Source organism: Oncorhynchus mykiss, chromosome 13 (genome assembly GCF_057628025.1).
Source record: "Oncorhynchus mykiss isolate SJ-2025 chromosome 13, ASM5762802v1, whole genome shotgun sequence".
In the NCBI taxonomy this organism is placed as follows: domain Eukaryota; kingdom Metazoa; phylum Chordata; class Actinopteri; order Salmoniformes; family Salmonidae; genus Oncorhynchus; species Oncorhynchus mykiss.
Genome location: NC_143034.1, coordinates 21,179,943 through 21,201,241, shown reverse-complemented (window position 1 = coordinate 21,201,241; position 21,299 = coordinate 21,179,943). Strand labels below are relative to the sequence as shown.

Here is a 21,299-nt window from a genome sequence, read left to right as displayed (position 1 = left end):
AATCACCTCTGTCATTACCTCCCATATACTGTATCTGTGTGGTTCCCCGCTCTGTTCCCTACTTCCACATGAATTGTTGTTTGTCGTTGTTTACCCGTGTGCTGAGGCTGTTCCTGTTTTGTTACCTGTCTGTACCTGAGTAAATGTTGACTCCCCGTATCTGCTTCTCATCGCCAGCGTCGGTAGTTACAGAATACAGAATCCATCATACAAAGCATCGGGGAGTGCTGGCGTTCCGGTTGGTGGTGACGTCGGGTCCGGGGCCCGCCACCGATGGAACCGGGGGTGCCTAAGCCAGCTCTTCAGGCTGCCCTAGCTGGCTCGAGAGGTTCTTGCCCCGGATTGGCTCAGAAGGTGCCCATCCCACGTCGGGCCTCAGCCGGATCATCAGGTTTTTACGCCCAGTTGGCTTGCCAGGCTGCTATGCCTCCGTTGGAGCATTGGGCTCCCACGCCTCAGTGGGATCGACCGTCTTTCACGCCGTAGCCGGATCGTCGGGCTCTTATGCCTCAGCCGGCTCGCCAGGCTCCCAGTCCAGCGCCCGTGCCTTTTCCGGCCCGTCAGGCTCGCCCGGGGGAGTACTGTCACGCCTGCTCCTGCTCCCCCTCCCTGATGCTCGAAGGTGCCAGGCTCCCCAGCATTACACACTCCTGCCACCATCATCACCCACACCTGCCTTCCCCCCATCACGCGCATCAGCGATTATTGGACTCACCTGGACTCAATCACCTCTATCATTACTTCCCCTAATACTGTCTGGTTACCCGCTCTGTTCCCTACTTCAGCATTAATTGTTGTTGTTTACCCATGTGCTGACGCAGTTCCTGTTTGTTACCTGTCTGTTCCTGAATAAATGTTGACTCCCCGTACCTGCTTCTCATCTCCAGCATCGGTCATTACACAAATACAAATACCAGCAATGCATTCTGTATTCCAAAAATGATGCCACTAATTAGGCCTACTGTAGCTAATGATGTTAGGCCTACTGTCGCTAAAGATGCTAGGCCTACTGTAGCTAATGATGCTAGGCCTACTGTAGCTAATGATGCTAGGCCTACTGTAGCTAATGATGTTAGGCCTACTGTAGCTAATGATGTTAGGCCTACTGTAGCTAATGATGCTAGGCCTACTGTAGCTAATGATGCTAGGCCTACTGTAGCTAATGATGCTAGGCCTACTGTAGCTAATGATGCTAGGCCTACTGTAGCTAAATGAGTGGTGTGACAGCTGTGAAACCAGGCGAACTATCAGGGAATATAATATGAACATTGGAAAGGAGAGAGAGAGAGAATGCACATTTACATGACCAAATGTCATGCACATTTACATGACCAAATAATAATTCCACCAGGGTGGTCTGGCAGTGCGGTATGTGGGATCGTCAAAACGACCCCGGAAAACATCCTAGCAATCCCCCCGCTCCCATCTGTGTAACTGGCTGGACCCACAAGGCTGGGGAAGGGGGGAAGGAGGAGAGGGTGGGAGTAACGAGTCCTCCTTTAAAATAACAAAGCTACCATGGACACTGTCGTTCCCTCCCCCACTGGTCTGGCTGACTCGCCCTTTCTCCCCCTACCTCTCCCCCTCTCGGGGTTGAGGAAATGTGGTTCAGGTATGGAGGCGTGTTGGCTTCAGGGAATAGGTCTAAGTTGCCCTGTGCTGTAAATGCTAGTCTTAGGTCAGTCTAGTCTTAGGTCAGGTTAGGACTTGGGGAGTGAAGCTGATCCTAGATCTGTAGCATTGTGTTGCCCTGTGCTGTAAATGCTAGTCTTAGGTCAGTCTAGTCTTAGGTCAGGTTAGGACTTGGGGAGTGAAGCTGATCCTAGATCTGTAGCATTGTGTTGCCCTGTGCTGTAAATGCTAGTCTTAGGTCAGTCTAGTCTTAGGTCAGGTTAGGACTTGGGGAGTGAAGCTGATCCTAGATCTGTAGCACTGTGTTGCCCTGTCTGAACGCACCCTCCACTGTAGAGTCTACAATTAAAACACTGTAAAAGCACTCCTTTTCCTTCTCTCTCTCCCCCTCAGTCCTGCTTTGGGTCTCCAGCACCTGTCAGCCCTGGTTTTATGAGCACTGGAGGCAGAGCTGGACACAGAGCAGGGAGAGGAGAAAGAGAGAGGTAGGGATGGCAGGGGTATATTTATGAATTTATGGGCTGTAGGACGACACACAGAACAGCGCTGTCTGTCCAGCCCCCAAACGCTCCGGAACATACTGTGAGAAACTCTTTATTTAGATTTTCACCCCCCCCCCCCCCCCCCCTCTCTCCCTCCTTCCCTCCCTCGTTCTAACCCATAACCCTAGGCACAGGAGACCACCACTAGCCTGCTTCAATCTCTGTAACAGTTTATTTGGATAGTTGAAATGTAACTGATAGTCTGTAGACTATCTATCTACTAACCCTAAGCCTAGCTCTAACCTTAACCCTTATCCTAACCCTAAACTTAACCCTAATCCTTATTCTAAACCTAACCTTAGCAAGCAGTTGCTTATCAACGGATAGTTTGTTGATAGTAAGACAACCTCTAGAGCATCGACAGAGGGACTATCTGGACGATCCAAATAAAGTGTGGACTCAATCTCATACATCAACAGGTTCCACCCAGGCAGATCACAACCACCCTAAGTGTCTGAGAACCTAATGAATTGTTCTGTACTATTCCAGATCTGGAGCGAGAGTCCTTCAGGCCACGAAGGAAGAAAAGACAACTGGAGATCCAGCAGCTTGTTCTAATTAAAAGCCTGGCTCTGCTGCCCCAGCCAAAAGCCACAAATAACAACCCTTCAGCAGCAGAGAATTAGGAACCATTTTGTGTTTGCTATATAAAAAAAAAAGGAACAGGAGAGGAGGAGGATGCAGCTTACACCAGGGACCACCAACACAGTGAGCTACCTAGCACTGGGCTGGAGGAACAGCATATTCACTACACAGACGGCTGGGTGGCATAGACCTAGAATACAGATATGAACTACAACAGGAGGGCAGACTGGCAGAGGAGGGAGAGAGAGAGAGAGAGAGAGAGAGAGAAGGAAGGAAGGAAAGAAGGAAGGAAAGAAGGAAAGAAGGAAAGAAGGAAAGAAAGAATGAAAGAAAGAGAAAGAGAGAGGGGGGCTGAGCAAAGACAAGAAGGTGAGAGTTTGGATAGAAAGATAAGCAGGAGACAAGGAGAGAAGAGAGAAGAAGGAAGTGAGGAGCAGTAGGACAGAGAAGCAGACACACAACACACACATACACACTAGTCCACCCTGCCTCGTACACCAAGGTGGCACAAGGAGAGCAGCATAGTTGTGTGTGTGTTTCTAACACCAAGTCAACAGTTTTTTCTATCAGAGGCTAATCCGAACTAAATACCCCTCCATCTACAAATCACACTAGACCTGGGTAGTATCTGGGGTTTTTTCCTACATTTTTCTTTCCTACAGTTCTGTCAATCTGTCTTTCCTCTAAGAAGTAAATGGCTGGTGCTGTTTGTTGACCTGGAAACTGGGGTTTGTGACTGATGTGTGGTACAGATGTGTACGTGCACGTGCGTGCGCACACACACACACAGATTGATATGTGTTGGATCGGTTAAGGGGTGAGTGAGGGTGAAGTCATGACATCTGGCTGTCTTCTCTGACATCACGTAGCGAGGCTAAACATAGCAGAGAAAATAGGGCTATTTGGACTTTTATTTTTTCCTGCTTTTGTTGTGGTCCTATTTCTAGCTATGAGATCATTGGAAACATTCGGTGCATCACATCTCTAAAAGTAATAGAAAAGAATCTGGGACCGTATTCATAAAATGTTTCTGAGTGCTGATGTAGGATCAGTTTTGCCGTGGCAACACGCCTTTTATATCATAATGAATAAGATTATATGGACAAGGGGGACCTGATCCTAGACCAGCACTTCTATTCTGAGATGCTTTTTGAATACAGGTCCTGGGGTAAGAACATTGCGGTCAAAGTTATTTCATCAGAATAGGATGGAAGGATTTTACTTGACAGTCCCTATTTACACTTCTGTGGTAAGAATGGAATTGTTGCACTTACTTCAAAGAGTTCTAAACTACCTGGTACTTAACGGCACATAGGAGTGGTTGTTTCAGTAAAACACAAAGATCCAAATGTAATTATAGGTAATTATGATGTCATTTCTCAGTAACCGGGTAAATACCGGACTGTAAAATCAAAGCCACTCTTTGTCACCACCATCACCATTGTTAAACTCTCTTTCTCTCTGTTACTCTTCAGATGTTCCCCTTTTTCAAACACATCTCTTTCTCCTTCACTTGAGTCCCTGTCCTCTACTAAACTCCTTTCTGGCACCATCATCTGTGTCCTTGTTCTCCTGAAACTCAGAAGCTCCACACAGACACTTGTGCACGTGCACACACTTTCTCTCTCTCTCTCTCTCTCTCTCTCCATCTATCCCTTCCTCCCTTCATCTCTCTCATTCTCTGTGGATGCATGGCTGAAGTGTGAGCTCATAGGCCTTCTGGGTGGCACTCCTGCTATATGTCACTGTCATCTGCTGCCACGAGGGGGGTCCCCTTTTCCAAATACACACTCCTTCATATCGCCCGCCATGCGCGCACAGGGGCCTTTAAAACACCGTGCAGAGTTGAGTTTTAATGGGGCGCACGGGTGTCGCGCACACACACACACACACAGAACAGTTAAACAGATGCAGGGGAACGGGGGAAGGAGAAAAAGGTATAATTGATTAAAAGCCAGGAAAAACAAACTGCTCAAAGAGATGACCAACGGTGGAAAGTGGAGAGGTTTTGTGTGTTCCGACGCTCAGCAATCCAATAACACTAGGATTTATAGCAGGAGATCAAATGCTCCAAAACACATGTCCATCCATCCCCAAAACTCAATAATGACTCCCATCCACAAATGTATGTATTAATAGTATCCCTATGCTGTATCCACTGATGGTTTCAACTAAAGTGAGTAATATGAGTGTGTTAAAGCTGTGTAGTAATGCTGACATGGGTCTTTCTGAAACGGAGAGGCAGGCATATGGTAAACACTATAGCCCAAGTCCAAGACAGCACACATAATCTATAGACACAGACAAATATAGGCTACATTGAAGTAAACAACTGCACATTACACTCAATATAACAATGTGATGTTTAATGTAGGCTGGATCTCTCTAGATGCGTCTGATTAATCGTGTAGCAACATTACAGAACAAGCAGATGTTTCATAACTTATTTAGCGTGCCGGATTTGGAACTGTAGGCCTTTATAATACCAAGGCGTTCGTTTTGACTGTGGAATGCCTTCTAACACATGTAGGGGTGCAGGACACGCACCGATTCACACACACACGCGCAAACAGAGAAACTCGAGCGAGAGATGAAGAATGGGCAGATGTGTGTGTGCACTGTGAGATCTCGCATATACATTACACATTTAAAACAAATTTACATTTTTTTTGGAAATCAATCACACGTTGACACGAAGAGTAAAATAAAAATAAACTCAATGATGTCGTCACATTTAAACGGTTTCCACTCGCGTGCCCAAGCAGGTGAAGCTCATGTTTTCTGCCAGGCAGGCATGTCCAAATGTAGCAGAAATTAAGCTACTGAATGAAACATTTTCAAATGATAATTTGTAAAATTATAACGCCAGTCAATCAAACAAAATATTGTCAACTTTAACAAAAATAAGACCAGGCACCTTTCAAAATAAAAGGCTATTGAAAACTTGTGGTTTTATGTTTCAGGGCTCCACATTGTTTGCGCTCCAAATATGTTGTGTGTTTTTGATTCCACGGTGTAGGAAAACACACTTCGCCTTAAAGATAAATAAGGCAAAATATAACATTGTCAAAGTATAGAGATTACATTTGCCACTGGCAAGATTGGCACATTTGGGAGATTAGGCTAATTCGGAGAGGTTCTGCGTTAGTGAATCAAGAGAAGTTGTATAATAAATCTGACATGTTCAATTTGATTTTAAAAAAAATCAGTGTTGTTTTCAACATTACAATTAATGATGTTGCCAAATGTCGTTATAAATTAAATGAAAACATTTAATTATAAAGTGCTTATTTACACAAAATATAGGCCTCAAACATTTATATTGCAAAACATATTTTTTGGGTTGGCCACTAACATTGTTAAAAATGTTGACTCAATTGACACATCTTCAAAACATATATTTTTTTCATTTGAAGCATTTGTTTAATTGAATAAATACAAATCTATGAAAGGTGGTTTTCCCTAATGAATCCTCGTCAATACAGAAAACACTATTGATTAAGCTATTTGTCACCAAGTTGCTGCAAGAGTTCATTTGCTATACGGCTGGAGTTGGGGAGAGAGCGTAGTTTGTGGTACTCGGGATGAAAGCTCCAGAGATGCGGAGCGCCCATTGAATGGAGCGAGGCCGGGGACAGAAATGAAGATCCGGGGACCAAAGCTTGGGCCACTGTGGAGGCTGAGCGGCGCGTCGTTTCGAAATTCTCAAAGCTAAGAGACGGATGTGGAAGAAATGTATTTTGGACAACGTTCGAATTCCTTGATAAAAGTGAGGAGAGCGCGGGCAAGATGCTGCTCACTGGTGGGATGCTTTGGTTAGAAACAGAATGATGTTCGATGCCCAAGTGATGATACAATTCCAAACCGGGTACCTGAAAATGACACGGCCCTATTCCGTTTGTCCCGTAGAAGGAAAATCCAGGGAGCACGCTGCTGCGCTCGAGCGGGCACCGGGTGTCCATCATCCCAAATCGGTAATTCTGCCGTTTGAAACGTTTCCTCCGCCGTAGGAAGCTCCCGTTCTCGAACATATGAGACGACATAGGGTCTAACGTCCAGTAGTTCCCCTTCCCGGGGTTACCGGGCTCCCGGGGCATTTTGACGAAGCAGTCGTTGAGGGACAAGTTGTGACGAATGGAGTTCTGCCACGCGGGGAACTTCTCCCCGTAATACGTGAAGCGCCGGCTGATGAAGTCACATATCTCCGAGAGAGTCAGTCTTTTCTTCGGGCTCTGGAGGATTGCCATGGTGATAAGAGCGATGTAGGAGTACGGAGGTTTCACCGAGGCAGCGATTCTCTCTGTGCAGTTCGGCGTAAAGTCACCCTCATCCTCCGTATCCTTCGCTGGCTGTTTTGGAGACAAGGACGCAGCGCTTTGCTGCTCCAAATCGGCCCCGTCTTCTTTGGTTAAAGATACATACCCCTGGTTCCGTGTAGCTTTGTTCCCTTTTCCATCCACGTCGGCATCTGCCCTCTCCATGAGTTCGAGCTCTCCTTCCAGGGTCATAATCCTCTCGCGGGTCCGGTGCCACCTGCATGCGCCAACAGGCGAGATGATGAGCCTCGGGTCGGACACCAGCCAGAGCCGACACACGCGACGGGCCTGCCTCCTGCCTTTTTGCTTTTCATTAACAACAAAAAAAAGAAAACCCAGCTGCCCCAAAATACTTTTCACCCCCCTCCTCCTGCTGCTCTTCCTCTTCAGTCCTGAAAATAATTACGACAAAGACTTACTAACGTAAACATCCATCACAAGCAGTCACAACAATCATTAGGCCTACAAACGTGTTTTTGATCTTGGGGAGAACTAACGTATGGAATAAAGCATAGGCCATTAGACAACTTTATGTCCAACACACAATGGCACATTAGAACAGTCTTTGGGGCTTGTTGTCATACACTCGATACAAATTCACTTTGTACTCAAATCAGAAGCCTGATTGTAATCATTTGATGGGTGAACTATTGTCAGTTTTCTTCGACACGTTTAACAGATAACAGGACTCAAGAATATATCCCGTTTTCCCATTTGTAAAACCATTATTGAATACCTACAGCCTTTTATTTGAATATAATCGGTCTCCCACAACAAATGCCTATCCTACCCAGTTCTCGATCCTGAGCATCCTTTTATGATGGCTTTTATTTCACTTAAGTCAAATATGGTTAAAAATGTATTGTTTTCTGAAAGGAGAAATTAATGAAGAAGCACTGAACTAGAGAGCTAGGACAAAATTATTTCGGTGCCAGAGCACACGCACACCTGCTGCGCTTTTACGTGTGGTCTCTTTGCAGTAATGCATAAACATTGTAAGGGTGTTAAAGACACTAGCTAGCTCGATATTGTACAATCAATTAAAATTCATCATGTATTAGCCATTCTTTCCATGGCCAGCTATAACGAATAATATATGATTTAACTAAATGTTATTAGGTTAGGCCACTTATGTGAAAGACAAGCTAGCAGTAGACATATTTTAATTTAAAACTGGTCTATACTAAATACTTCATGAGAATTCCAATATTTCCAGCAGATAACGCAAGTGGGTGGCCAAGCACATGGCTAATACTGTGTAGTTATTATTTCAGAATGGATTTGGCACTTTTCTGATTTGAAAAAGACATCGGCAAAAGAAAAGAGCCGTTTCACTACAGGCACAAAATACTGCACAGGCCAGGTCATGTATTCAATCCTGCTGCAGCAGTGTCTGATATTAAACTTTCATCTTTCTTATTTTGATACATTTTAAAGTCCCACTAATTGCATTTAATTTATGCATAGAAACATCCCTGAAGCAATTCTCACAAATCAGTTTGAATATGGTTCCGCATCAATTCATATTCCTCATTCTAGACCAAGTCGTAGGCACACACATTGAGGGTTGAGAGATGAAATGAAAACAAACCGAATAAGATATGTTAACATGAATTATATGCACACCAAACCCAAAAGTGTAGTACACACTAACACAAACGTTTATTTTTTATTTGTTTACAGGAAACAGTCAAGATAAGGAATTGCTTCATCTCTAATCCAGCCAGTTAATGCTAAGGGCAGTCCAGAAACAACCAAATAGAAAAACACATTTTAAAAAACAATTACAAACTAAACAAGAACAGGTAATATATCACTCAAATTAATTGAACTTAATGTAACATACAAACTGGATAGCACCAAGGTCAAGCCTAGTAAACAAGGTGGAGTAAACAGTCCAAAATGGCTACCTATTCCCAGTAAAGCAGGGCACCGTCTTTGGCCAAAAGTGCACTACCTTTGGCCAGAGACTCCCAATTCCCTGTATAGTGCACTACTTGTGTCAGGGTCATTTCAGACAGACAGTCTATTGTCAGACACAGCCTCCAAGCAGGAGACTGTTCTTCATTTGAACTCTTTCTTCCTAAAGTGACAAGCGCATGCTACAGTGCTAAAAGCAGCCAGACCCGTCAGACTGTGACTCACCATGGCTCAGCCAACACCGTGACACACTATGACAGTATGTGATGTAATAAATGATCAAATAACTCCAAGAGTCAAAGTCAGGAGGTGTGGCCAATTACCATGTACCTGGAGGGGGACTGTCTGTGGTATCAGTGTCTAGGACCTCATGCCAAGGCCTAAGTGTGTTCCCTTCCCCTACAAGGCATAGTGCTTGCGTTGGGACGTAGCCAGCCGTGATAAGTTTCCACATTTGAAGCAGCGCGAGTTGGAGTTGCCCTCCTTCCTAGGGATGTGCCAACACTGCAGACAGCGTACCTTGTACTTCTTATACCTGAGGAGTAAGTAGACATGGAGGAGAATAACAGGGGATATACAATTGAGGTTGGAAGTTTACATATACCTTAGCCAAATACATTTAAACTCAGTTTCTCACAATTCCTTGCATTTAATCCTAGTAAAAATTCCCTGTCTTAGGTCAGTTTATTTTAAGAATGTGAAATGTCAGAATAATAGAAGAGAGAATGATTTATTTCAGATTTGATTTCTTTCATCACATTCCCAGTGGGTCAGAAGTTTACATACACTCAATTAGTATTTGGTAGCATTGCCTTTAAATTGTTTAACTTGGGTCAAACGTGTCGGGTAGCCTTCCACAAGCTCCCCACAATAAGTTGGGTGAATTTTGGCCCATTCATCCTGACAGAGCTGGTGTAACTGAGTCAGGTTTGTAGGCCTCCTTGCTTGCACACACTTTTTCAGTTCCGCCCACACATTTTCTATAGGATTGAGGTGAGGGTTTTGAGCTAGCCACTCCAATACCTTGACTTTGTTGTCCTTAAGCCATTTTGCCACAAATTTGGAAGTATGCTTGGGGTCAATGTCCATTTGGAAGACCCATTTGCGACCAAGCTTTAACTTCCTGACTTGATGTCTTGAGATGTTGCTTCTATATATCCAAATAATTTCCCTTCCTCATGGAGCTATCTATTTTGTGAAGTGCACCAGTCCCTCCTGCAGCAAAGCACCCCCACAACATGATGCTGCCAACTCCGTGCTTCACGGATGGGATGGTGTTCTTCGGCTTGCAAGCCTCCCCCTTTTTCCTCCAAACATAACGATGGTCATTATGGCCAAACAGTTCCATTTTTGTTTCATCAGACCAGAGGACATTTCTCCAAAAAGTACAATCTTTGTCCCCATGTGCAGTTGCAAACTGTAGTCTGACTTTTTTATGGTGGTTTTGGAGCAGTGGCTTCTTCCTTGCTGAGCATCCTTTCAGGTTATGCCGATATAGGACTTGTTTTACTGTGGATATAGATACTTTTGTACCTGTTTCTTCCAGCATCTTCACAGGGTCCTTTGCTGTTGTTCTGGGATTGATTTTCACTTTTCGCACCAAAGTACATTCATTTCTAGGAGACAGAACGAGTCTCCTTCCTGAGAAATATGACGGCTGCGTGGTCCCATGATGTTTAGATTTGCGTACTGTTGTTTGTACAGATGAACGTGGTACCTTCAGGCGTTTGGAAATTGCTCCCAAGGGTGAACCAGATTTGTGGAGGTCTACACTTTTTGTGTAGACCTGATTTCTTTTGATTTTCCCGTGATGTCAAGCAAAGAGGCACCGAGTTTGAAGGTAGGCCTTTGAAATACATCCACAAGTACACCTCCAATTGACTCAAATTATGCCAATTAACCTATCAGAAGATTCTAAAAACATGACATAATTTTCTGGAATTTTCCAATCTGTTTAAAGGCAGTCAATTTAGTGTATGTAAACTTCTGACCAACTGGAATTGTGATACAGTGAATGATAAATGAAATAATCTGTAAACAATTGTTGGAAAAACTACTTGTGTCATGCACAAAGTAGATGTCCTAACAGACTTGCCAAAACTTTAGTTTGTTAACAAGAAATTTGTGGGGTGGTTGAAAAACACGTTTTAATGACTCCAACCTAAGTTATAGTAAACATCCGACTTCAACTGTAGGTCACAGTGATTGATGGCCTTACGTGTCCTTTAAGTTCTAATTCTGCTCACATACAGGGTTATGCAATATTGTGGTCATCAAACCATCTATGTCACTGTCACCATTTACTATAACCACAGGGTCAGAGTTCATGGCCACGCGACCTGACGAGGAGAAACTCTGGGCCATGACGATGTGCTTGATAATGCACTGTATTTAACGCGACTCACCTTATTCCACAGGCGTTACACAGCGGGGTACCGTCCTCAGCATCTCGCCACAGAGGAGTCTTCATGGTGCAGCAAGAGGCACAGATCTTATTCTCTGATGGGGAGGAGAAAGGAGTGGCTATCAGTACAAACAAACAAACAGGCCTTGTGCCCTAATCCTCCTAAATATATGTTGTAGAATACTGAAATGACATGTTTCCATGACTCAGTATGCGGCTTCTCTCTCATTCGGTTTTCTTTCTAGGTGCACGGTGAGTGGGAGTGCCAAAGCACAACCTGATCTCGCAACCCTGCCCTCAACACTGTACACTTCGGTACTCATTAAAGTCTTAGGATGTTTACACAGCCGTTTCCCAAAATACCTCCATTAAAACTCCCCCTCATCAAATGCATTCCACCTGTCTATGGTTCTAGTTAAAGTGTTTGGATTTGTGTCGTAATGGTACCCCCTCCTGGATTACTGGAGTAGAGATCGTTCTACACAAAACACCCAGTCCCTGCAATTAACCTCTCATGAACCCTTTTTTCTAAGAGTGTAGTGTTCTGCCTATTTCTACGGCGCTGGTATTGTTTTGTGCAGTAGTGGCGCCCCCTCCTGGTGAAGAGTGATAGAGATTGGTAGTCACTGGAGGAGGGGTCGCTCTCTTCAGAGCTGCTGGTCCTCATGGAACTCTGGGATGAACGGGACCTGCCTGCTCTCAGTGACCTCCTGGTCGGACCACTAGAGAGCTCTTCACTAGGACACACACACAAGTTTGTAGAGAACATTGTGAGATATTTTACAACAATATACCGCATAAGGAAATTTGTGACATACAAATTTAATTTCATAATACGGTTTATTACGGCAGCGCTAAATAATATAATATATGTTTTTGAGTTATGAGGAGAAAGAGCAAAGCACTGACATCAACCATACCTGTACTTCTTGGAGGTGATGAGAAGGCGACACTGCTCCCTGCTGTCGTCCAGCTCCGTCTGCATCCGGAACGTCACTCCCTGGAAGTCTGGGTCTCCAACATCCACACTCCGGCTGGGACGGAGCTGCTTCCTGGGGGCCTTGGTGGACCTCCACATGGGGTCAGACGGAGAGGGAGACTGGGGGGCTGCGGGGATAGTGTCCATGTCGTCCTCCAAGTCCTTGCACATTTGGGTGAGGTCCAACGGAGAGTCTGTAATAATACTGGTATCTTGTACTGTGTCTGTGTCCTCTTCCATGGAGCTTTCGTTGAGCTCTGCTTTGACGCCTGCAAAACTGCCATCTTGTACTGATTTTGCGTTCACAATCACAGACCCTGCTTCACTGTTCAATATGAGCAACATAGTATTATAAGGGGAGTTCGGGGCTGGTGGCATGTCTTCCTTGGGGTCAAAGGTAAAACATATGTTTGAGTTTAAGTCCAGGGTCATGTTAAGGTTCAGCTCTTCTGGGCCTGGATGTAAGCATGTCATGGGGTCTACGGAGGGAGACGACAGACTTGCTGCATCCTTAATTGTAGCTACTTTGTGGACAAGCGTTTGCCCAAATAGGTTTATATATGACACAGCCGGATGTTTAACTGACAGCCCGTCTTTTGCCTCAGGACGGACCTCCTTCACTGTGTTGTCGTCTTGGACTAAGGCACAGGGGACCCTTCTGCTTTCTTCACTCACAGACAATCCATCACCGTTAAGACAAAATGTGGCTCCTGTTTCTTTGTTCGTTAAAACGTCAGAGTCTGAAGCTCCCACACCAGGTTTAGTTTTGTAGCTGCCATTGACATCCGGTGATGTCTGAGAACTGGTACCTGGACATGTGGGTGAGCAATAACCACCTCCACCCAACTCCCCCATCTTTCCCCTGGACCCGACATGCGGATGGGGAGAATCCCCTCTGGTACTGACTAGAGTGGGGCAGACAGGGACAGTGTTCTTACTGTACCCCACACCTTCAGGAGGATGATTGTCAGAGTCAATAGGAACCAACTGAGCCCTAGATGAGGTTCCCTCTTGGTCATCTGACTGGAGGAGTCTCTCACACTGCATGTTGATCAGGCTCATCAACTCCCACGGACTGCTGCTACTATGACGGCTGGGCAGGACTGAGTTTGTATGTCTCCTACATTGTTCTAAGTCATCTTTTGGCTGGTTATGAAGGCTCATGAGAGAGGAATTGTGCTGAGGAGGAGAAGGTCTATGATCAGACACTTGATTATTTTTAGACCTTTCATTTGATACAGGTAAAGTCTTAGGCTTTGAGTCTATGGAGCGGTTGTGGACAGGGGTGGGAGTTGCTAGCTTGGAGGCTTCTTGGATGAGGTAGAGGATAGTGGACTGGGTCACCTGAAGAAAAATAAAAGAAGACTCAACCACACACTGAGATAATATTGACCCACCTCAAGCACAGCACACACACCTGCAGGCCCTCCTGGGTGTCCGGATCTTCCATGGTCCCTTGGCTGCCTGGTCTGTAAATGGCTCCTGTGCTCATGTTGATGTGCCCATATTGTGGAAAGAAAACAATTGGAAAGTGGATCAGCTGAATACAGTACCAGTCAAAAGTTTGGACACACCTACTCATTCAAGAATTTTTCTTGATTTTTAATATTTTCTACATCGTAGAATAATAGTGAAGACATCAAAACTATGAAATAACACATATGGAATCATGTAGTAACCAAAAAAGGGTTAAACATATCAAAATATATTTTATATTTGAGATTCTTCAAGTAGCCACCCTTTGCCTTGATGACAGCTTTGCACACTATTGGCAGTCTCTCAACCAGCTTCACGATGTAGTCACCTGGAATGCATTTCAATTAACAGGTGTGCCTTAAAAAGTTCGTTCTTAATGCTTTTGAGCCAATCAGTTGTGTTGTGACAAGGTAGGGTTGGTATACAGAAGCTTGCCCTATTTGGAAAAAAAACAAGTCCATATTATGGAAAAACAGCTCAAATAAGCAAAGAGGAACAACAGTCCATCATTACTTGAAGACATGAAGGCCAATATGGAAATGTTCAAGAACTTTGAAAGTTTCTTCAAGTGCAGTCACAAAAACCATCAAGCATTATAATGAAACTGGCTCTCATGAGGACCGCCACATGAAAGGAAGACCCAGAGTTAACTGCACCTCAGATTGCAGCCCAAATAAATGCTTCACGGCGTTCAAGTAACGGGCACATCTCAACATCAACTGTTCAGAGGAGACTGCGTGATTCAGATTTTCATGGTCAATTTGCTGCCAAGAAACCACTACTAAAGGCCACCAATAATAAGAAGACTTGCTTGGGCCAAGAAACACGAGCAATTGACATTAGACCGGTGGAAATCTGTCCTTAGGGCTGATGAGTCCAAATTTTAGTTTTTTGGTTCCAAATGCCGTGTCTTTGAGACATAGACTAGGTTAACAGGATGATCTCCGCTTGTGTGGTTCCCAACGTGAAGCATGGAGAAATAGGTGCTATGCTGGTGACACTGTCTGTGATTTATTCAGAATTCACAGCACACTTAACCAGCATGGCTACCACAGCATTCTGCAGTGACACACCATCCCATCTGGTTTGCACTTAGGGGGTCTATTGTTTGTTTTTCAACAGGACAACGACACCCACCTCCAGGGTGTTTAAGGGCTATTTAACCAAGAAGTAGAGTGATGGAGTTCTGCGTCACCCGACCTCAACCAAATTGAGACGTTTTGGGATGAGTCGGACTGCAGAGTGAAGGAAAAGCAGCCAACAAGTGCTCAACATATGTGGGAACTCCTTCAAGACTGTTGGAAAAGCATTCCTCATGAAGCCGGTTGAGAGAAGGCCAAGAGTGCAAAGCTGTCATCAAGGCAAAGGGTGGCTATTTGAAGAATTTCAAATATATTTTGATTTGTTTAGGACTTTTTGGGTTACTACATGATTCAATGTGTCATTTCCTAGTTTTGATGTCTTCACTTTATTCTACAATGTAGAAAATAGTAAAAAAATAAAGAAAAACACTTGAATGACTAGGTGTTTAAATCTTTTTACCGGTATACACACACACTTCCTAAATAAAAACAAAATACTTACAAATTACAATAAATTATTACACATGATAGTTGATTTCATTATACTATAATAATTCAAGCCAAAAAGATTGTAAAGTAGCCTATTAGTACCCTACTACTCTTAACTTCTAGAACAGTCTGTATTAGCTGTCAAATCAAATTAGCTTCGTGAGCAGAGCTTAGAATTAATGGCCCAACAAACCTTTAGCAAATAATGAGTAAGCCTACAATGACATTCTAACTAACACGATATAGCCCATTGATACACACTTACTTTGTCAAATTGTATGAATTTCTCCTCAAAACGTAATCATCTGCATTCTACTATTTGATTAACGTCCTGAATGAGTATGACACATCTTGCTCGAGCTCACTGCTCAGTCTGAGGGCACACTGAGGCCGTGCGTTTGAATACGAACTTTTCTGCCACACAATATCTCCACATCCTACCTTAGAAAATATCAAGTATTTAAATGTTAAAAATCGAATTATGAGATCCCTGTGATCGATCGGATTAAATAGTTATTGAAACTATCGAGTTCAATCGTTTGATTATGTAATGCCCTGATCACGTTGGTGATCACGGTTGTCTCTTACCAAGGCGATCAGGGCCAACATGCAGAATCACCCTTGGTTTTCTCACTGAATCTGTCTTGAGAGAGATGACAAGTTATTTCCCCCAATTTGATCACGAGCTTCAGGAAATTGATAGTCACGTCGCCGCAATGCATTTGTTGTTGGGCCTACAGGATGCCACAGATGTCTGTGATTGAAGTTGATTGGCCTGCATAAACGCATAAAAGTGTGGGTTGAGTGATTTGCGTTCTGGATTTTCCCGAATTGTCGGCCTTGTGGCGCCTCGGTTTCTTCTATATATATATATAGATATATATAACGTTTTTACATACAGGTAAATAGGCTACTAATGTTTTGTACGAATAGTCATCCATTACAAAACACGTGAAGTGAGGTTCTTGGTATAAATTGTAGGCCTACTGTTGAGTTTGACTTGCGATGCTTTATCTTGAACCATTTAAAATGATCTCCCACACAAAACAAATACAATGTATCAGTATTTAGCAGTGACACATTGGCTGTTTAGAAAGGCAGCTCAATTATGACCATTTTTCGCTAATTGGTGTTTTGACCCATCAGATCAGCTCGGGAAAAGATTTGTGATGGGTCAAAAGACCAATTATCTGAATTGGGCTGCCTAAGCGCAGCCATTTTAGCAGTGGTATTCAAAGTCAGTCCTCAAAGGGCCTGAGGTGGCTTTCTTGACCCTTGTATGATATTGCTAATTGGTCGATTATGCAATTGGTTTCCATTTCCTGGGTTTTGAGGATTTAAACTGCTCTCAAGGACTGGTGTTGAATACTGCACTTGTGGTGTTCAATTGCCTTCAGTGTGGTTTTTAAAAAGCATAGGGCTTAAGACAGACTAGTACAAACTTTTGGTATTTTTATTGCACAAATCTAAAATAGACTTGCAAATTTGAGATATACCATATATACATAATACACCTACACGTTTTGTGCGTATGACAGACACGTTAATTACAGTACAAGTGAAAGCATTCCAGGTTCGTAAAGGAGCCAACTAATACTGGATACAGGTGTTTTTTGATGGACAGTTATGAGACTACTAACGGTGAATTGACAAGGCAAATCATTACTGGGTATGGATGGACAGAAACAGAAATGACTTGGGAATTGGACAAAATGCATGTCAGTTTAAAATGGTTTAGGCTGCATTTTGACCAATCAGATCAGCGATTGGAAAAAAAATATCAAAATGAGGCTGCCTGTGTGAATGCAGCCCAAGTATCTCCTTGGCATCATCAGTTATCTAACAGATTCAACCCTTTCCATTCCAATCGATCTCAAGCTGCCCTCTGCTTACAAAACACACTGCAAAAGTGCTACATCAGAGACGGTTAATGATTCCTGACAGGCTTGATGTAGGGAAAGGGCTTTCAGTGTTGTGGATGGGCTTGTTACGGTCTTGACTAGTCACCACACACCCACAACAGTAAAATTCCTAGAAACTGGCCATAAGTAGATATAATGGTGAAAGCTATGTATACATAACATCCTGTTCATTAGCTGTATGCGAGTGCTGTTATTGTAGAGACAAGACTATTTGGAAGCTCCACCTGAGATGTGTGTATGTTGACCTTTGTAAATGAGTTGTAACATGGAATGTTCTATTCAAGGACACAAAGTTATTTGCGTAGCAATGCCAACAGGCCTTTCTGAAATGCTGACTCGGGTTACCATGAAACAAAGAACTGTCTGTGACATTGAACGGTTTGATAGACATCTCAATCTTGGCCTGAGAACTCTTCTATACACATGACATTTTTATACATGAATGCTGAAAACTACCTAACTCTTCCACAATCAGCATTACTTTCAGTGTGAGCCAAATACAACACACTTCAGAAGCTGCGTTTACACAGGCAGCCCAATTCTGATATTTTTTCCACTAATTGGTCTTTTGACCAATCCCATCAGGGGCGCTGTGTAAATGCAGCCAGTGACTGGTATATAGCTTTTGTCTTCGGTCACACAGTCATGTGGAAATGTAAGAGCATTCTTGACTTGGGAGGGATCCTTCAAGCGACTCTCTCTCTCTCTTACGACTCAGTCCTGAGGGGCCGTGTTCCAACATCCATACTAGCATACTACTTAGAATGCATGCCCAATACGTTGCTTCACACTAAGTAGGGTGCTAGTGTGGAGTGTAGTGTCCTCAGTGTGGTTTAGGAACATGGCCGTCCACGTAGAAGTTCCTGGTGACCTTAGGCAGGGTAAGCTCTATGCCCTCCAGCTCCTGGGTGAGGATGATCTGACAGCCAAGTCTGGAGTTCTCCTGTAGCGCTGGGGCCATGTCCAGCATGTCATCCTCTCTGGGATGAGAATAATCAAATTGAAGCCATTGATTTGCATTGCATTATAAGAGTCTTGTTGACAATGAAAAAAGTTTTGTTTTTCATAGTATGCGTTTGACAGGGGCAATGTACAACCATAAGACGTGCAATGACATGAGCTCTCATAGACTATGGCATATCTTATAATAAAACAATCTCGTACCTTTCGTCAGGCTCTGGTAGCTTGTCGACATGGTCTCTGTTCACATACACGTGGCACGTTGAGCAAGCTAGTGATGCCTCGCAAGCTCCTTAAAAATCATACATGGACAGGAAGAAAGAAACAAGATGTAAGTGTGGCTCCCGGGCGCAGCGGTCTAAGGCAGTGCGTCTCAGTGATAGAGGCGTCACTACAGACACCCTGGTTTGAATCCAGGCTGTATCACAACCGGCCGTGATTGGGAATCCTATAGAGCAGTGCACAATTGGCCCAGCGCCGTCCGGGTTTGGACGGTGTAGGCCATCATTGTAAAATAAGAATTTGACTTGCCTAGTTAAATAAAATAAAATAAATAGTTTTCATGAATACAATAATGGAGAAATCAATCACCAACTTTTGACCTGACTTCTCTCAGGACGTCATCACAAACCCTATTAGCACTCACCTTCCAGTTCAATGTTGTGCCTATGGGCCAGGTACATTGCATTGTCTCCCACTTTAGCCTTCACTGGAATCCTCTGTCCTGATCTATCTATGTACACCACATTCACCCTAAGAGCAGACCAAAAACAACAATATTAAAAACCCATAGTTCACAAAATGACAATGCACGTGATAAATGCATGATGCACTCAAATGACATTAAGGAAAATCAGTAACAAAGTATGTATATATATCCCCCTGAGTTTGTCTGCATAAGGGTTAGGGTTACTAACCTGACCATGTATGTACTGTAATGGAGGGAAAATTGCAAATACATAAATAGCTAACAATCAATTAGCTAAACGATGCACTGGCAAAGTAGTTACTTACACCTCTTCTTGGGGGTCTTCTGCACTTGCACCCGCCTCACTGTGGTACAGACCTTCACAAAGAAAATAAAGACATCGTTGACGTTCAGTTCCATATCCTCTTACGGGTTGTCTGACTTACTGTACGACTTTGAGACCAACTTAGTTACAGGGAATTTGCAGCTTTGGAGATTAGTTACACAACTTATCAAACATTCTTAGCAACAGATGCCATGATCGTCTTGCTATGTTATTCACAATGTGGGTGTAACTTTATGTAACCTTTATTTAGCTAGGCAAGTAAGTTAAAAAACAACTGATTATTTACAATGACGGCCAACACCGGACGACCGGGCCAATTGTTCGCCGCCCTATGGGACTTCCAATTCCCAGTCACGGCCGGCTGTGATACAGCCTGGAATCGAACCCGGGTGTCTGTAGTGACGCCTCAAGCATCGAAAAGCAGTGCCTAGACCGCTGCGCCATAAATGAATTGGTTTCATGGAAGCTGAACAATTAGCTAACGTTAGATAGCAATCCAAGTGTAGCTGCGATAGTTAGCAACCGATCAACTTACCTTTGGATGTCTGCAAGTGTCGGTTCAACGTCCGAAAACGATCAACATTCGACGAACTAGCTATACCATTCAAATAACTATTTAACCTGTTGAAAGGACATGTGCTACAATCTGGTATAACTCTAGAAAGTCTCAAAGTCAGCCCCACGCTCGACCGAACTCCAGCGGAGACCGCCATGATTATGTTTTGATCACGTGAATGAAAGCAGCCAATAAAAAAGTAGCAATGACATACGCATGTTTGGAATGTCTTCGGTTATTTGAGCGGCAGAGAGCGCTGTTGCAACACACATTTATCGAACAAAACCATTTTTAGTCTGACTTGTCTAACTTGCCTTTATTACAAATTCTAAAGAGAACGTAATTCTGGAGCTCGCATATATATATATATTAATATATTTTTTAATCTCAGTCTTTGTGTACCAACAATTCTCGTCTGCAATGTCTGTATATCTGGAATGTGTATATAGTTAAAGAAAGGTTAAATAAATAAATAAAAATATCAAAAGAACAACTAGGTTACTTTATCCTATGTGGATGTACCCCCAAGGAGTGCGCGTACTGATACCTTAATTAATGTTAACTAATGAAAAATGAAATACTGCAAGCCTCAAATTCGAGCTCTATTGTTTTATGTAGTTGGGGTTTTACGGGTACAAACAACATTATCCTTTGTCTTTTCAGTTCAGGTTGAATATATATATCTTTTTTTAATTAAACATACGTTGAGTTAGGCCTAGCCATGCGTGTGTAGGGGTGGTCAGAGACACATATTAGAGACACATATTTCCCTCAGATAACACAGACCCACAAAGAATTCGAAAACAAATCCAATTTTGATAAACTCCCATATCTACCGGGTGAAACACCACAGTGTGCCATCACAGCAGAAATATTTGTGACCTGTTACCACAAAGAAAAGGGCAACCAGTGAAGAACAAACACCATTGTAAATACAACCCATTTATTTTTCCTTTTGTTCTTTAACTATTTGCACATCAGTTACAACACTGTATACACAGATAATATGACATTTGAAATGTCTTGATTCTTTTGGAACTTCTGTGAGTGTAATGTTAACTGTACATTTTTATTGTTTATTTCACTTTTGTTTATTATATATTTCACTTGCTCTGGCAATGTTAGCATATGCTTCCCATGCCAATGAAGCCCTTGAATTGAATTGATACTTTTAAGGAGATGAGAAACTCGATTGGAATCGTATGAACGACCATTGTGTACGGTGCCCATACATCGTCAATGGGCTGCCCGGTGCATTCTGGGCGATTCTGGGACAGGGAAATCAAACCAAATCAAATTTTATAGCAGATGTTAATGCAAGTGTAGCGAAATGCTTGTGCTTCTAGTTCCGGCCATGCAGTAATATCTAACAAGTAATCAAACCTAACAAATTCACAACAAC

The 21,299-nt window shown here is 43.3% G+C and overlaps 3 protein-coding genes across 7 annotated transcripts; all 3 read right to left on the bottom strand.

Annotated features, from left to right (window-relative positions):
• Window positions 1–5,108: 5,108 nt before the first annotated feature.
• On the bottom strand, window positions 5,109–7,390 carry LOC110493437 (forkhead box protein D3-B-like). The gene has a single exon (XM_021567704.3). It carries the CDS (start codon window positions 7,265–7,267, stop codon window positions 6,263–6,265), a length of 1,005 nt encoding a protein of 334 aa, XP_021423379.3. The 5' UTR covers window positions 7,268–7,390; the 3' UTR covers window positions 5,109–6,262.
• Window positions 7,391–8,713: 1,323 nt separating this feature from the next.
• On the bottom strand, window positions 8,714–16,224 carry LOC110493431 (uncharacterized). Of its 5 annotated transcripts, none has more exons than XM_021567693.3 (7): window positions 16,014–16,224; window positions 15,691–15,866; window positions 13,796–13,860; window positions 12,320–13,722; window positions 12,027–12,136; window positions 11,401–11,494; window positions 8,714–9,530 (listed from the first exon to the last, which is right to left on the bottom strand). In XM_021567693.3, exons 3-7 carry the CDS (start codon window positions 13,826–13,828, stop codon window positions 9,395–9,397), a joined length of 1,776 nt encoding a protein of 591 aa, XP_021423368.3. In that variant the 5' UTR covers window positions 13,829–13,860; window positions 15,691–15,866; window positions 16,014–16,224; the 3' UTR covers window positions 8,714–9,394. The 5 variants fall into 5 exon arrangements, with proteins under 5 accessions (XP_021423368.3, XP_090050547.1, XP_021423367.3 ...); XM_090194421.1 differs by having other exon boundaries at window positions 15,691–15,862; XM_021567692.3 differs by lacking the exon at window positions 15,691–15,866.
• A 633-nt stretch (window positions 16,225–16,857) lies between these two features.
• On the bottom strand, window positions 16,858–20,077 carry LOC110493432 (ferredoxin-2, mitochondrial). Its single transcript, XM_021567696.3, has 5 exons — window positions 19,877–20,077; window positions 19,322–19,373; window positions 18,954–19,060; window positions 18,512–18,599; window positions 16,858–18,327 (listed from the first exon to the last, which is right to left on the bottom strand). The coding sequence occupies exons 1-5, from the start codon at window positions 20,052–20,054 to the stop codon at window positions 18,171–18,173; spliced, it is 582 nt and encodes a 193-aa protein (XP_021423371.3). The 5' UTR covers window positions 20,055–20,077; the 3' UTR covers window positions 16,858–18,170.
• Between the last annotated feature and the right edge of the window lie 1,222 nt (window positions 20,078–21,299).

Bases quoted from the DNA above. Each gene is read 5' to 3' on its own strand.
- LOC110493432 (XM_021567696.3), bottom strand. From the start codon at position 20,054: ATGGCGGTCTCCGCTGGAGTTCGGTCGAGCGTGGGGCTGACTTTGAGA. The intron at 19,061-19,321 runs GTAAGTAACTAC...GTCTGCTCTTAG, and splicing joins GAAGACCCCCAAGAAGAGGT to GGTGAATGTGGTGTACATAG. The intron at 18,328-18,511 runs GTACGAGATTGT...TTCTCATCCCAG, and splicing joins CTACCAGAGCCTGACGAAAG to AGAGGATGACATGCTGGACA.
- LOC110493437 (XM_021567704.3), bottom strand. From the start codon at position 7,267: ATGACCCTGGAAGGAGAGCTCGAACTCATGGAGAGGGCAGATGCCGAC.
- LOC110493431 (XM_021567691.3), bottom strand. From the start codon at position 13,960: ATGAGTAGGTGTGTCCAAACTTTTGACTGGTACTGTATTCAGCTGATC. The intron at 13,723-13,795 runs GTGTGTGTGCTG...ATTTTTCTTCAG, and splicing joins ACACCCAGGAGGGCCTGCAG to GTGACCCAGTCCACTATCCT. The intron at 9,531-11,400 runs GTGAGTCGCGTT...CTTACTCCTCAG, and splicing joins TGTAACGCCTGTGGAATAAG to GTATAAGAAGTACAAGGTAC.